We start from the raw sequence: 14729 nt of genomic DNA, 5'->3' as shown, positions 1-14729 counted from the left end.
CCTAAAGTAGAAGCAAATGTAGCTTTGAAATGCATTCAGCTGCTTTATATGAAGGGCTTGGCCAGTGGGATGCTTGCAGGTAAACAGGATTATGCATCATGGTCTTGCTTTTTGTTCTCATCTGTAGGACCATTCAGGATTGTGAATGGTAGAAACTGGCACTCTTGGCTCTGCTTACCGGGTGCCACCTTAGGTTGGCTATGGAAAATGGCTTTGGTTACCAAGTCTTTCTTCATCTTTTACCTCAAAGTTCTTGATAAATGTTGTTTTGGAAGGGTTACATTTGAATAGTCTGTGAGAGCTGGTCAAAACAGAGTTCCATTGAAAGTTCTCTCTTCCCTCTTTTGATTCCTAACTTTTGAACACATTTCCAGGCACATGTATTATGGTTTAGAGGTTTGTTTTCAGTGGAAAACAAGTCAGAATTCCTTCTGGTGTGTGGGGTATCATAGTCCTCTGGCCAAGAGACTTGGCTTAGTGGAATCGTGTATGGGTGTCTCCTTCTGGAAGGATCCTCCTGGACCTTTAATCTCCTGAGTAAATGACAGAGACAAAAATTTTCATCAGTGATTGATTTAGGGTACCCAATGTGAGGACTGGAAATTCTGGAGGAAACATGCCCAATACAAACACAGAGCCCCTCTTGGATGTATGCCATAGGTGGGCACCCCTTGTCTGATGTCCGTGTCACTCCCAAGAGTCTCTTGCTTTCCTGCTGCCAGAGCAGGACTTCTCAGTTGTTCCTGATCAGATTTTAACTGTGTACTCAGGTGACCGTCCTGTGCGGAAGAAAAGACGCTTCTGGTTTAGGGCCGCTTTCAAAGGCGCCAAACCTTTGTGTGCACCTGCCCCAGCAAGATGTGGGGTGAGCCCTGTAAAACAGGGCTGCTCTGCCAGCAGGAAAGGACTCTGCCAGTGTGGGACTGCTCCTAAGCCAGCCCAGTTCTTGGCACCTGCTGTACCGCTGCTGTGTGGGAAAAGCCCTTCAAAGTCTGATCCCCCAGTGGGCAGAGGATCCCCCCCTCAGGATGTTCTTGCGTGCCCACCAACTCATCTCCTACCTCCGGCCGTTCCGTTGCTTCACTGCCCAGCAGAGCAGAAGACCCCCTGCAAATGGCAGAGAGTTCTCCTCACCTGGCCCCAGTTTCCAACTGCTGCGCGTCTGCTGGGCAGGAACCAGAGGTGCCATGAGCAGGGGACTGTAGCTCAGCCTTTGCCCCCAGCTGCACCAGTGCTGACGGCTTGGGGTCATGGACCACTAAAAAAAGTGCCTTTACAGGCAGGTAAGGCCAATATGAACTCCAGACCTCTCTGCTGCCCTGCCGGTCCTCACCTCCAGACATACGTCCACAGCCTGGAGTTCTCTCCAGGCAGGAAAGATGGCTACTGGTTTTGAAAACATGGGAGAAATACCTCCCCACTGCTGGAGATGTTCGAGTTTTTGTGCACAGAAATCTGCTAGTGGAAGAGATAGTTCTGTAGTCTGCTGTGAAGTCTCTGCTGCTGCCAGATGGCACTGATGGATTAGAGGCTCTGGGAAGTGTGGTGAAGAGCCTGGATGAGAAAGGCTGCCTGTGGTCCTTTTGATTTCTGAATAGGTGAGAGAAGAGCCAGTGTGTCAGCAAAGGTTGGGGTTATGGTGACCTCCATAAGAAAAACTCAGCTGAGATGTGTGGAATGCTGCTTAACGTAGCAGCATACTTGACTCTTGCACAGTTGTAGCTGAAGGAGGTGTCATTTCAAGGCTGCAGTTCTCAGGGACTGCCTCCCTGGCTCTGCATACAGAGCTAAGTGTCTAAAGGCTTATTGTGCTGCTTCATCCTAATACGTGGCTCAGAATCACCAGTAGAGCAAATACCAAAGAGGAGAAGAGATATGGCTGCATCTGAATCATGATTATTGTGCTTAGACTGAATTAGAATCCTTAGGCTTCTATTGGAGACCTGAGGGAAGGACCAGTGTGCCTCATCTTTTTGTTCCACTTGAGAGCTGATAACTGGCTACCACTGACTGCAGTGGAAGCAGGAGTAAGTCGTTCACATCTGAGTGTGCAAGTGTCTCTTAGGAGAATTTGTTGAATGATCTGTACCAGGAGTAGTAACCACTCTGATGAACACACTGAGATCTCAGCTGAGCTCAGGGACACACAGTGCAGCCTTTGCCCTTCCAGTTCAGAGATGCCTGTGCTCAGATGCAGGGAACTGTGTATCCATTCAGGTCCCAAAACAATTTTCAGGTGTGGCACCATCTTTCCAAGTGATAACACACTGCAGTTTGAGCAGAATGTGGTGTTCTCTGTACCCCTACAGTCACCTCTGCCCTCAGGTGACAAGGACAGAACAAGACAGGTGCCACCAGCGTGCAGAGGTCAGCACATCACCTGGGCTCCTGAGCCCTCTCAAGGCCAGTCTAGAGTTGGTCTCATAGTGACCAAAAATAAAGTGAGAGCCACGGGCTGTTCATTCTGTGTGGATGTGTTAATATACCATCTCATGGAACTGTAAAGAGTTTTTTTTAATGTAACATAATTCTGGAAAACTGGGGAATCCTCAAATACAGATCCTTCTCCAGGTGGATAACTTTGAAACTTTGAAGTTGCTAAGATAGGGGGATCCCCTCATTGAAACACATTTGTGTGTTTTGCAAGACACTCCAGCAAAATCAACATTTCTTTCAAAAATCTTTCAATATGACATTTCTGACAAGCACATCCTCTCCACTGCTGTTTTCAAGGGATGGTTGTTCTCATGTCCCTCCTCTCATCTTCCCTCCTTGAGTGAAGCAAGGACTTAAATCTGCTGCAACCCAGGCTGTACCACAGAGCTCTTCTTGCAACAGGCTTTAGCCTGGAGAGTGGATTCAGAGCCTTGGGCTTTGTTAACTAAGATGTATACTTTATTTTTTTGTTTGTTTAATTATAATTAATTTTGTATTGTGGGTTTTGTACCTCTGACTAAGCATGTATTTTAGATGTGTAAAAATTCATTAATAAAGTCTTCAAAATACTGTGTCTAGTCAGAATGTCGTCTGTCTGTAGCCAGGTCTGATCAGCATATGGTATGGGGCCATGTGTTACAGTAATAACACTTGAGAAGGCATAATTAGATGCTTGTGCAAGTCTTCTCTGAGTAAACACATTGTAATTGGTACCCGTGCAGAATATTTTGGAGGTTTTTCTGCTCCTGCCTTTAATGAATGGTGAGCTGCTGCCTCCTTTACACTGAGTTAAAGAGCATGAAAGATGAGCTGTTACAGTTCAGAAGTGCACAGGTTGTTCAGTGTCTGAAATACCTGTCTGGCTTAACTTGACTTTTACCATCTTCATAATTTTATTGTACATAAAATAGGAGAAAACTAGCCAAAAAATCACCATGACTTCTGCATATATATGATTTTAATAGTGCAAATTTTTAAACTTTAAAAGGCAGCTTATTTGGGAAAGTCCTTTCAGAGTTTGCACTGAAATTACTGTCTTGTCAGAGATTGCAATTTTTTGGTGACTGGTTTTCATTGAATCCAGATAATCAGAGAAGTGCATCTTTCCAGCGTGTATAGAACTCACATTCCAAATAAAGCTTTTCTGTAAAGCTTGAGGGTCAGATATTTTTAGGACAATGGAGCCCCTGGTAGGATGATGTGTCAGAAGTGATTTTTGCAAGTGTAGGATCCAATATTGAGATCTACACAGCTGGAGCACAGGCTTGGCTTTATGGCTCCCAGCTCTCCCATTTGAAAACCAGTTGGCATTAGTTACACAACATGCAGGATGACTGTTTTGTTGCTGGAATAAGTTGGAGAGGACAATTATGAAAACAGACTTATTTACATTACAATTACAATCCAGCAATTTCTGGATTTGGGTGGGGGCCTACAATTTATGTTAACATTCCCCACAGACTCAACTGCAAACATGATGAGCCAAGTGTTTGCACCCTTTTTAGTTTTCAGCTGGGAGTGCCTGGGTGTGTGGAGGAGATGGAAGAAGGTGTCTTGCTTTCAAGCTGTCCTACATGGCTGACACTGAAAAAGTGCCCCAGCAGAGATGTGGAGGTCAGAGAGGGATTGCCAGAGCCAAACCTCATGGTTCTACATGGATCAAAGTCTGTTTGCAACGTCAGGACCTTCAGAGTTGGAGCTCACAGCATTACAGTGGGAATTTGTGGAGTTCAAAGGGATTCAAATAAGAACAGTGATTAATAGAGGCTGTATCTAAAGGAGTACATCATGCAGCTGAGTTTTAACTACAGTTTCAGATGATAGTGGCAAAGTCTGCCTGTGTGTCTTCCCTCCTGATTAATGAAAAGCTGTCTGAAGCAAATAGGCAAAAATAGAAAAGTCTCAATTCCAGACAGGTTTAAATCAATAATCACAGAACCAAAATAGACTGGAGGGAACCTTGTGAGAGAATGGGAGTGACTCTAACAAAGCTACTCATTCCAGGAAAAATTAATGGTGATGCAAGTCTTGCAGCTCTCTATTTTACAGGCAAGTTCTCAGACCTCTGTGTGTATTCCCTGAATGCAGGGAGTGGGAAGCAGCTGTGCTGGCTGTGGGCAGAGAGGCTCTTGGTGCCAAGCCCCGATTGACCTCCCAGTATACCCATCATCAGGGTACCACAGTCCCTGCTCCCTCACCTTGGTGCCAGGGCAGTGTGTTTTAACAGTACAGACCATCAAGTGCACAAAATCTTGTGTAGAATAGATTCATAAAGCTTTGGGAAGTTTATTTCATTAGGGATCTAACCCTCAAACTGCTGGCAGAGTGAGCAGTGCCAGTGTGACCCATCACAGGAGGGAAAAGCAGCTGCATGTGCTCCTGCACACCAGCCTGCCCAGCCATTCCCACTGCATGGCCCCAGGACTCTGCTGCATCTGTCTTTATTGGCAGTATAACAACCTCTTTAGAAAAACATTCAGGTTTTGTTATTGTTTTAAAGGCTGGAGGAGATCACTGTGATCCTGGTTAAACTGTCTGTTGGTCAATTGCTTAGGTTAAAATAGGTATTTTAAGTCTATGCTTCTCTGGCTTCATTTTCCAGTTGTCACATCTCTCTCAGACTGAGGAATTCAGTGTCTCAGTGATTGCTCTCTTTGTGCTGACTCTGGTCCAGTCATCCTTTAACCTTCTTTGATGGTCTGCACGGAAAGACTTCCAATATGCCTTTTATTAAAAGGCATATTTACACATGCTTTTATCTTCAGAACACTGTTTCAACAGTTAATTGCAGAGAGATAGACTTATTTTTCTAGCTTATTGAATAGAGTAAGTACTTTTTAGTATCTAATGGGATTAATGACAGGTAGTTTTACTTCAAACAGAAGCATTCTTCTTCCAGGTGCTGTTAATCTGCCTTGTATTAAGTGTGGAATCATTAGCACAAGTCCTGTAAAGGTAGAAATTTGATACAAAGTGCTAATTCTCTGCCAGCATAATGGAAGAGCAGCAAAGTGTTCTCTCCTCACTTAAGCATTGCCTCTGATCTCTATCTGAAGTCATTCAAATACCAAAATGGTTCCAGTGTAAAAGTCTGACTTCAGGCTGCCCTGAAGTGGGGATTTTGGGATCTTCTGTGCTATTCAGTCTTGTGTGTGTGGATTGGGGAATTTGAACCACTAAGTACTTCAAAGTCCTTTGAAAAGCCAGAGTTACCTTTGACTGTCTCCCTCCTCTGAGGGAGCTCTTCTAAGTTATTTACTGAACCTCCCTTGCATAAGTCCTTGGACTTAAATATTCTTTTCTCCTGTGATGCCTTAATCATATTTACTGCCTGAAGGTCAATGCTAACTAGACCTTTCAGTGTGAACTTTAGGCCTCTCTGAGAGTTACAAAAGCCAGTTTGACAATGAATTGAATGAAGTGGGCAGTTCCCATATTGAACAATAAAACATAAAAGGAAGGGATGCAGGAATGGCCTGTGCTGTGGAATGCTTTCTGTACAGAGAGATAACTAACTAAAACATCTTTAACTTGCAGAAGTGACCAAGGGAGAACATGTTGAGCTGTAAGAAACAATACACTATTTCCTTGAGGAAACCCCTTCAGGGTTTTTTGCTGGGTTTTGGGGTTTTTTAGTAGCATGTGGCTTGGGATGCCTGAGTGGCTGTTTGGGCTGCAGAAATATAGGGCTTGAGTAGACGTGTTTAACCTGGCACACACCCCTCAGCATCTGATGTATGTGTGCTAAGCCACAAGGTCTGCTGAGGAAGAACCTGTAAGGTGTATGGTCTAGCTCATGGCTTCTGCCCCTGACATGAATAACTCAGTCTGCCTTTCTGTTTATCTTTCCCTTCATTTGCAAAGATGCTTTGGGGGATATTTATGGCAGAAACTGTCTTGTTTCTGGGTAGCACCTTGGTCAGGTGTTCTGAGACCTGTGAGATGGTGCACAGAGGGAGTGGATGGATGTGAATCCCGTAACTGAACAGAATGCTAATTTTACGTTGTTCTCCTGTAATTGACCACATCTGATACATGGCATACATGATGGTACCTGAGGTAAACCTGATGGGAAAGCATGAAAAAGACTTTTATTATTGATTGATCTTAGTTTGACAACTTCTTTTGGTTTTGTCTTTTGCCAATTTAGCTGCTTCCGTGCCAATGCCTTCTTATCCCAGTTCAGGCTCCGGTAGTTCCTCCAGCAGCTCTTCCACTTCCCACCTGGCATCACCTCCTGTAAGTACAGCTCAGAGGATGTACTGACTGTGTTAATGGTCTCCCTGCTTGTGTCTTTGACATGAGGTCTCTGCCTTTGCTCTCCTCTTGTACGAGTCAGTGAATACTTGGGCTTAGTTCAGCATTTTCTCCAGCTTAGAGTTTGGATGCTGAAGGTTGGCTTTCTCTCCACATATTTCAATGTGCCATTTCCTATTATATGAAAAGCCTGTATGAAAAAAGTTGGTATGAGTGACAGTAGCTTGTCTTGCCAGAGATGGAAAGCTCCTTGGAACCCAAACCAATTGCTAATTCAGGGTATAGCACTGATTTCTTGGCTGCAGGTTCTCTGTTTTTAGGCAAAGTCTCTGCAGCCTGACAGCATATCCACCTTCTTTGCAAAGTGACCCTCCTTCTTTCTGTCCAGCATTCCCAGGCTCCACAGAGGAACATTCAGCAAAGCTGTGTGCTCAGACCAGACCTACCACAGTCCAGTGGTCTTGTGAGAGATGATCTGAACTGACAGTTTTTCTCTCTGGTTACCTGAAATGGTGAAAGCTTTTCTGAAGGGCAAAATATTAACTGACCATTGAAATTACATTCCTCCAGCTCGTTCAACTGAAAGCTTGTTTTTGGAGGATCATGGTGAAAGCTGTCTTTGACTTTGAACTCAGGAATGCTGATGGTGTGATGGGGAAGTGAAGGGAGAAGAATGGAATTTTTTCCTCCCTGGCATGACAGCTTTTTTAGTTTGTTCTCTGAGTTTCCCTGGGCCAGGATGTCTCAGCCTGGTGTGGGAAATGCTAAGGGACAATAGCAGAAGGTGGTGTAGGTGCTCGTGGTGTGAGCTGGACAGAGAGGACAGTTCTGCTCTCCTCTGAATGTTCTGAATGTTGCATAACTGTGTCCCTGAGAGCTTATTCCTCCCTGCAGCCCAAAGCAGAGGGTGTTTTGGCTGAGACCCTTCTGACCATAAGACTCCAGAAATGAGCAGATGGTGTAAAAAGCAGACTCACTCTCCTGAGCTTTCCTGGTCTGTGAGTACAGACTCACTGCCAGACTGGGAGGGGGTCCCATGTTAGAGTTGTACTGCATCTCTCCTGCTCTGCCTTCTGCTGGTGGAGGTGTGCTGGCTCAGCCTGGGAAAAATGCCACATTTCCAGGGCAGAGCTCATAGACTGGGTGGAAAAGACACAACTTTGACAGCTGGAAATTTCTTCTCCCTGGGAGTCCCCACTGGTACAGCAGGAGAGTCTTTGGAGGGTGAACAAGGTCTTAACGGGGCCCAAGTGAAAGCTGATCCAAGTCTTTCTCAGCCTGGAAATGCATTAGGATAAAGATTGTTATTTGCCCTGAGAGCAGTTCAGCTGCCTTAAAGCTTTCTTAAACCATCCAGCCTCCTCCATCTGTCTGCAAAACAAGAAGATTGTGGGGCTAATCATCATTTGCCTGAAGGAAGCAGGAAAATGGGACTTTTTGGGGACTGTCCTGCCTCTGACAGCTGTGAATTGTTCATCTACTGCAAGCTTAGTCTCCTTCAGGCCTTTCTTTAACTCATTACCAGCACTAGAGCAAAACAGGGTGGTCTTGAAAGTGTGGGAACACTTATCTGCATGTTCCCAAGTGCTGCTTCCTGCAAAAGCACAAGTACATACCAGATGGTTAATGTTTAAGAACAAAACAAAAAATATAACTCAAAACAACAACCACAAGTATCTCTGAAAGTTCTTCTCAGTTTCCCAGCCATACTGGGAGTTGGTAGAAAATGCATGGTTGATCCAGAATGGGATGCAATACCTCAAGTGAATTTTTCTTATCTCTGGAGCATCAAACATGCTGGAAATATGTTTTGTGTGATAAAAGATGTGCTGTTCTGACAGGGACATAAAAGGCTCTTCCTTTACAGTAAACTAACCAGCTGCTTCTGGCAAACTATCAGTCCTGGTTTATCAGCAAAATGTTGTTTGTAGCCTTGTGCAGCTTAGGATGGACAGAAAGGATGGAGCAGAGTGATGAAGTAGCTATGCTGAAGCCAGTGTTTGTTTTCTCCTTGAATTAGCAGTCCCTTGGAGAGATGCAGCAGCAGCTGCAGGAGAAGGCGCTGGCGTCTCCTACCCAGGATTCTCCTGGCTTTCTGCATGGATCTAAGGACTCTGCTGGGAGCAGCAGTAAGAATTCGTCCTGTGACACAGATGACTTTGTCATGGTCCCAGCACAGTTCTCAAGTAAGGTGGTTTCTGGAAATGCAGGTGTTCTGAGCAGAGGGGGATGTGGATGTTGAGAATAGAATTCTCTCTGGGAAGTTGAATGAGTGATTAAACCTGTCTGTTTTGACTGAGTAGCAGGAATGATTTTATTCTCAAGCTGGAAAGAGGCATCTGGCTCACTGTTTCATAGGATATTTTATAATTGCCTTTAAAGACAGGATTTGAGAGTAAAGGTTACTTGGGGGCCTCAATAAGAGACTGAACCTGGAAATCCAACTGGAAAAGAATATAAGCAGGCTCACAGGGAAATTGTCTTTCACAACAGCCTTTCCCATGTCATCCTGTCTTCAATTGCACTCAGCATCACAGTCCAAGACAGGATTTCAGCAAACAAGCTGGATTTTACACTTGAAAAAATTCCTGAAAAAAACCCTAAAATATGTTGTCTTCTTCTTCAAACACTCGGAATTTCATTTTAGCACCTGTGTTTATACTTTGAGAGGAATTGTTTGAAAATGCGTGTGTACATAGAAGCCAGGGCCTCAGTTTAGCCAGATGTCCACGCATGAGCCCTTACTTAACCAGCAGAAGGACATTGTTCAGCCTTGACCATGTGCATGGTGCTTTGCTGAGTTGGAACTTGGTGATAAATGCTGTGATTCCTCCTTTCTTGGTTGCACCACTTGCATTAAAACAAGAATTTGGAGGAGTAGAACTGGAGTTTCTGAAAGATCTCAGCTGTGCAATCAGTATGATAAGGGAGAGCTCAGTGTTGTTTGTTTTCCCTGGGATCAATGATGGGACCAGTATACACTTGCCTTGTGCTAGTCATGTTCCCAGCATTCAGATATTTTGGCAGAGGCACAAATTTCCCTGTGTTGTGTATCCAGCTGCCAGCTCATTTGCCTACCCTGGATTTTTGCCACTAAGGACACGGATGTTTCACAGCCCCACATCCAGCAGGTACCACTGTCCTCTTACACAACAGCTAGTGGCTTGCCCCAAGTGGGCATGTACCTGATGCCCCAAATGATTCTGTCAGGTCCTTCAACAGGACTTGCTTTCAGCCTAAATTTTCCAGAACTTGAGGGTGTAAGGATCAGCAGCATCCACATCAGCTTCAGCTTCAGCCCACGTGTATTTTTCAAAACATTGACTTCAGAAATACAACTCAGCAGGGATTGAAGGAGCAGGGAATTCTACACAAATTCTCAGTTGCTCTGTATGTGTAAAGATTTTAAAGAAAATTTTCTCACATTAATCTGTTCCTGCACTTCTTGTTCCTCAGGTGATTTAACTGCTGAGGCTGCAGGAGGGAAACCAATCCAGGACAGTCTGATGTACAGTGGGTAAGGCCAACCACCAAGGCAACTCAAATTGTCCAGGCACTGGGTGTCTGGGAATTCAGGGTCTGGTGGAGCAGGATTGGTTCTCAGGACCTAATAGCTGAGTTCTTTCTGTCTTCCTCAGGAGTTCTTTGGTGACTTCAGCAGGCTTGGAAAGCCAGGGAAGGACACCATCCCCTTCACCCCCGTACAGCAGTTCTCCAAGCCCATCCAGGTAAGAAAAACTGTTCAGTGGTAACTGTGCAGCACTGAATAATTGAACATGCACTGACTTCCAGAAGGGGGTTTTACAGCTGTTGGTGTGCTGGGCAAGATCCACATCTCTGCTTTAACAAGAAACACCCAGTAGAAACTCCCCAGCCTTGGGCACTGATCAGTCCCAACTACGGATCCTGCCTCTCCCTCTTGTGTCCCCCAGGAGGAGCCAGGAGAGAATGCAGGAGTGCTGGAATTAACTGCGTTCCCTGGGGGGGCAGGGATTATTCTCAAGCAGAAAGTAAATGTGTTCCACCAGCATGTACTCATCCCCCCAGTGCTCACCTACAGAGGTGGGGGGTATTCCAGCTAAAAATCCCTTGTTCTTAAATTCATGCAGTGAATTGGAGCACAACACTTAATCCAAGGGTGAAAGTATGATGGGGTTGAGTTACTGGGCAAACGTGTAGGAGTGTTGTTCATCTCCCCTTGCTGCTGAAGGACAGATGTGGACCTATTTAGTCGTTTGTGGTTTGTTTGAAAAGCTCCCTGCACTGTCTCTCTATAAAAGAATGCTGCAACATGGGCCTTGTTTACTAATGGAGGATGCAGGAGTAGGAGGAACAAGTGCAAACAGGCGGGGTCATAGGTTTAATTCCAACTAAACCAGTAGCTGTAAACTCAGTTTTGGCCTTTAGAAATGTCGTAGGTGACAGCTGCCCACACACAACAGGACCAGCAGCCAAGCGCTGTGTCCCAAAGATGTTAATGGTCTGTGGAAGGTGATACCATTAACTTTAGGCCTGGAAGCCTTAGGGTACATGCTTAGCTTGCAGGGAACTGGTGGTGTTGCTTCTCATCTTGTTCTTGCCTGCTAGGCAAGCAGGACAGCTTTCATCTTGTGTTCTGTCAATATGGCACCTGTTGGGGGAGGATGGTTGGAGGGGATTTTCACACTGGGAGATAGATGACCCTAAAATCTTTTTTAAGAAGCAAATACAGTCCCAGGCTTTGTGTTGAACAAATTTGTCACATTAACAGAGCCCAGAAAATGACAAAACATAGCCTCAAAGCATACAAATTTAACAGAGAATAATATAGCTCAGAGCCTCGCTGACGTGATCACATTAATTGGCAAGCGCGTACCACAGTGTGGAGTTTAATTGCATGAGGCTTCTTATGCCATCGCCTGCTAAGCTTTTTAACAGCTTATTCCTTAACTGATTCCTTTGCATTCTGGAGATCAGTCTTTATCAAAGCATTTGGCCTTGCTTCTGGACAGCTGTGAGTGGAAATTCATGGAAGTTGACTACAAATGCTGCGTGTTTCTTACTGTCCACAAAACTGGCCTCATTGTCTTCTACTGGATCACAAGGTGGCAGGTCAATGCCAGTGCCTTTGAGCTAAATGTGTTTCTGCTCTCACTGTCTTTCCTACTCATTCCCAGCGGCTTCTGTGGAGCCTCTAGTGCTGCTTCCCACTTTTCTATCTGCTTTGAAGAAACACTGTAAAGTTCCTTCCTACCCCATCCAGGATGAGGAATAAGACATCAGTAATGAAAGATTGGAGCAGTCACTCCAAATCCAGAGGACAAAGTGTGGTCTTTGATGCGTCCCCTGAGAGTGCTTGGAACTTGTGCCCCCCAGGTGTGCCCTTCCCTGTATATGCTGTGAGATCCATTGGTTCAGCGCGTGGCTCCACTGGCACAGAGGACTCCTGTTTTCCCTGTCTTTGCTCACTCGGAAGCAGCAGTTGTCCCTTTCATATGTGACTCCAAGCTAGCAAGAAATGCTGGCTGTAGTCCAAGTGGGACAGAAAGCAAAGGCTGTTTCAGAGTGGCCAGCAGTGGGTTTTCCTCAGGATGTCATCATACTCTCTAGGACAATGCTCTTTGCTCTTAACTAAGAGATCAAGGACTAGGCAGAATTAAAATATGCTGATAGTTGATCTTTTCTTTAATTTCTTTGAATACTTCCTTGAAGATACTTATTAAGTCTAATGAAAGGTAATTCCTTGGCTGTACCCCACAGCAATAGATTTAATACTGTTTTCAAAGAGCTTTTAATTATTGCCAAGTAATTAAATGCCTTGTCCCAGCTTTATCTCTTGGACTTTGCAAGCTTATGGTCAATTGCATTCTTTAAGGCTTGAGGCCAGTTAGTAGGTTTAGTATAGATCACTTCATTTGGATCATTTTCTTTGCAACTTGCACCTTGTGAGGAAAATGAGGACTTGATATAACTCTTGTGGAGAGGAAGGATCCTTTCAGCCAAGAGCTTCTTTTTCTCTAAAGTATTTTGGCCAGATGGAAAAGACCACATTTGAAATATATGTTCTCAAAGTCAGGATATGTACATAAACCCTCAGATTTCTTGGTTAAAGATTTGTTTGCTTTTTGTCTGTTGTGTCACACTGATGGAAGGCAGAGACACCAAAGTCTGACCTTTCTGCTGAGCAGTTGGAAACCTTGAATGTCTTTGTCTTACTGTGTGTCAATGAAGAATTAAGGCTTTCATGCTGTCTTTTGGAGATAAACATCAAATTAAGACTATTTTCTTGGTGGAAGAAGTAGGAGTATACAAGGAAGAATACATAGGACTTAAAAATTTAGTAAACCTATTGAGAGACATGAAAAAATTGGAACCATTTTTTGATCTTTCAGCCTTGATGAAAGATCTCTTCCAGTTATTTGGCTCTCTTGTGGTGGAGGAGTGTCTTCATGTGTACAGTGTGGAGATCTGCAGACACTTTCCTGCAGGTCACCTTTGTTCAATGTTGTCACAATAAACCACAGAGCACTACTGACCTTCCTCAAAACAGAAGTTCTGATAATGGGATGCTTTGAACTGCCAAATAAGTCACAAACTCTTCTCTCTTCCCCTGTGCACTCATGTACGTTCTTGCTGAATTAAATATATCCTTTCATCTTATGTAAAATATTTCCATTCCAAGTGTTAGACCTGGAGGAGTGTTGCTTCCAGCCTCTCAGGGGCAGGCCCAGGCATGTGTCCTCAACTGGCAACAAGGGAGACTGCAGAAGCCTTCATTACCAATAAGATCTTTCTGTAATTCTTCAGCATCCCCGCAATTGGTGTTGTCAGTTGTAAATAGCATTGCCATGGCAATTAATCCTAGAATTCTGGGGCCTTTGGTAAAAAGACTTTAGGGTTAAGACTTAGTTAAATGTGATGTTTTCATGAGTTTTGTACAGCATGGTTCGTGTGTAGCCTGGTGTACAGGCCAAGAGTAATGTGGGAAACTGTCACCTGGGGGAACAGGTATCAGATGTGACCTGAGTCACCTGCTTGGATGGAACTAGGAAGAAGCCTAAAGTTTGCAGTAAGGGCCTGTCCCATTCTGTATGTGTGATACTCTATCTGACCATGATGGGTATATAGATACCCACTCCTGTCCCTGAAATTTGTTTTCTCCCAACCTTGTAGCTAACTTGCAGATACTCCCATATACACCACTGCATTCTCTTCGTGGTGTGAGACTTCCACGGAGATGCCGTGGCTGCAGCAGTGCCTCAGCATGAATCAATCACAAGTAGCTCTTGTCAGCAATGTCTGTGCTGGTGTCCTTTGTGAGCCACATATGTTTAGCCCCTGCTCAGTGCTGCGCTCCTTGGCTGTGGATCTGAGCTGTTGGAAACTAGGCCAGTCATGGCCTGAAATAGCAGGGCTCCAGTTTTCCTGGAGGGAGTGGTGCGCTTGGTTGTAGGTTTTAACATCAGTCTGTGGGTGGGAATTGTGTTGGAAGAGAGGTGCCTGTTTTCAGGAGGTGTGTGGTGCCACTTCCCTTTGATACGGCTTTGAATCACCTCCCAGTGCAAACCCACAGCCCGAGCACAGCCCAGGGGACGCTCCCTGTGCACAGTCGCCTTATGAAGATAAAATCTTCAATTACCTGGTCCAAGGCCCAGCCCTTACAAAGGTTTTTTCTTTGTGTGTTTCCTCTCAACAGCCGGCCAGGTCAGTTCTCCAGCAGCAAGTACGGACACTCAGTGCCCATTCCGGTCCCAACGCAGATTCACAACTACCGGCGGATCGAGCAGAACCTGCAGTCTCCCAATCCATACGCCTCTCCCAGGTAAGTGCTGGGGCTGGGAAGGAGGGGTGACATCACGGCAGGGGCTCTTGCATTACAGCTTGGGGTCTGTAAACAAATTGCTTTACAGTTTGCTCTCTGTACGTCTGTGAATTTCCCTCTCTGATGGGCTCTGCCCCTTGCTGTAAGGAGACAGTGTGGTGTGTTTTGGGGTATTTTTGTATCAGTGTTGAGATTTATTTCTTACCATGTACTGTAAATTTTGTCTGTATGCCTG

The 14729-nt window shown here is 44.9% G+C and overlaps 1 protein-coding gene across 3 annotated transcripts in view; it reads left to right on the top strand.

The window, feature by feature from the left end:
* Positions 1-14729, top strand: part of ULK1 (unc-51 like autophagy activating kinase 1) — a 79174-nt gene that overhangs the window by 44207 nt on the left and 20238 nt on the right. For all 3 annotated transcript variants that reach the window (XM_071571807.1, XM_071571805.1, XM_071571804.1), the window contains exons 13-17: positions 6587-6675; positions 8714-8879; positions 10150-10210; positions 10332-10421; positions 14369-14494. In XM_071571807.1, coding sequence (XP_071427908.1) covers positions 6587-6675; positions 8714-8879; positions 10150-10210; positions 10332-10421; positions 14369-14494 — 532 coding nt within the window. The remainder of the gene's footprint in view (positions 1-6586; positions 6676-8713; positions 8880-10149; positions 10211-10331; positions 10422-14368; positions 14495-14729) is intronic.

Source organism: Pithys albifrons, chromosome 17 (genome assembly GCF_047495875.1).
Source record: "Pithys albifrons albifrons isolate INPA30051 chromosome 17, PitAlb_v1, whole genome shotgun sequence".
NCBI lineage: Eukaryota > Metazoa > Chordata > Aves > Passeriformes > Thamnophilidae > Pithys > Pithys albifrons.
Note: the sequence above shows the minus strand (reverse complement) of the source record. Positions and strands in the feature narration are given on the sequence as shown.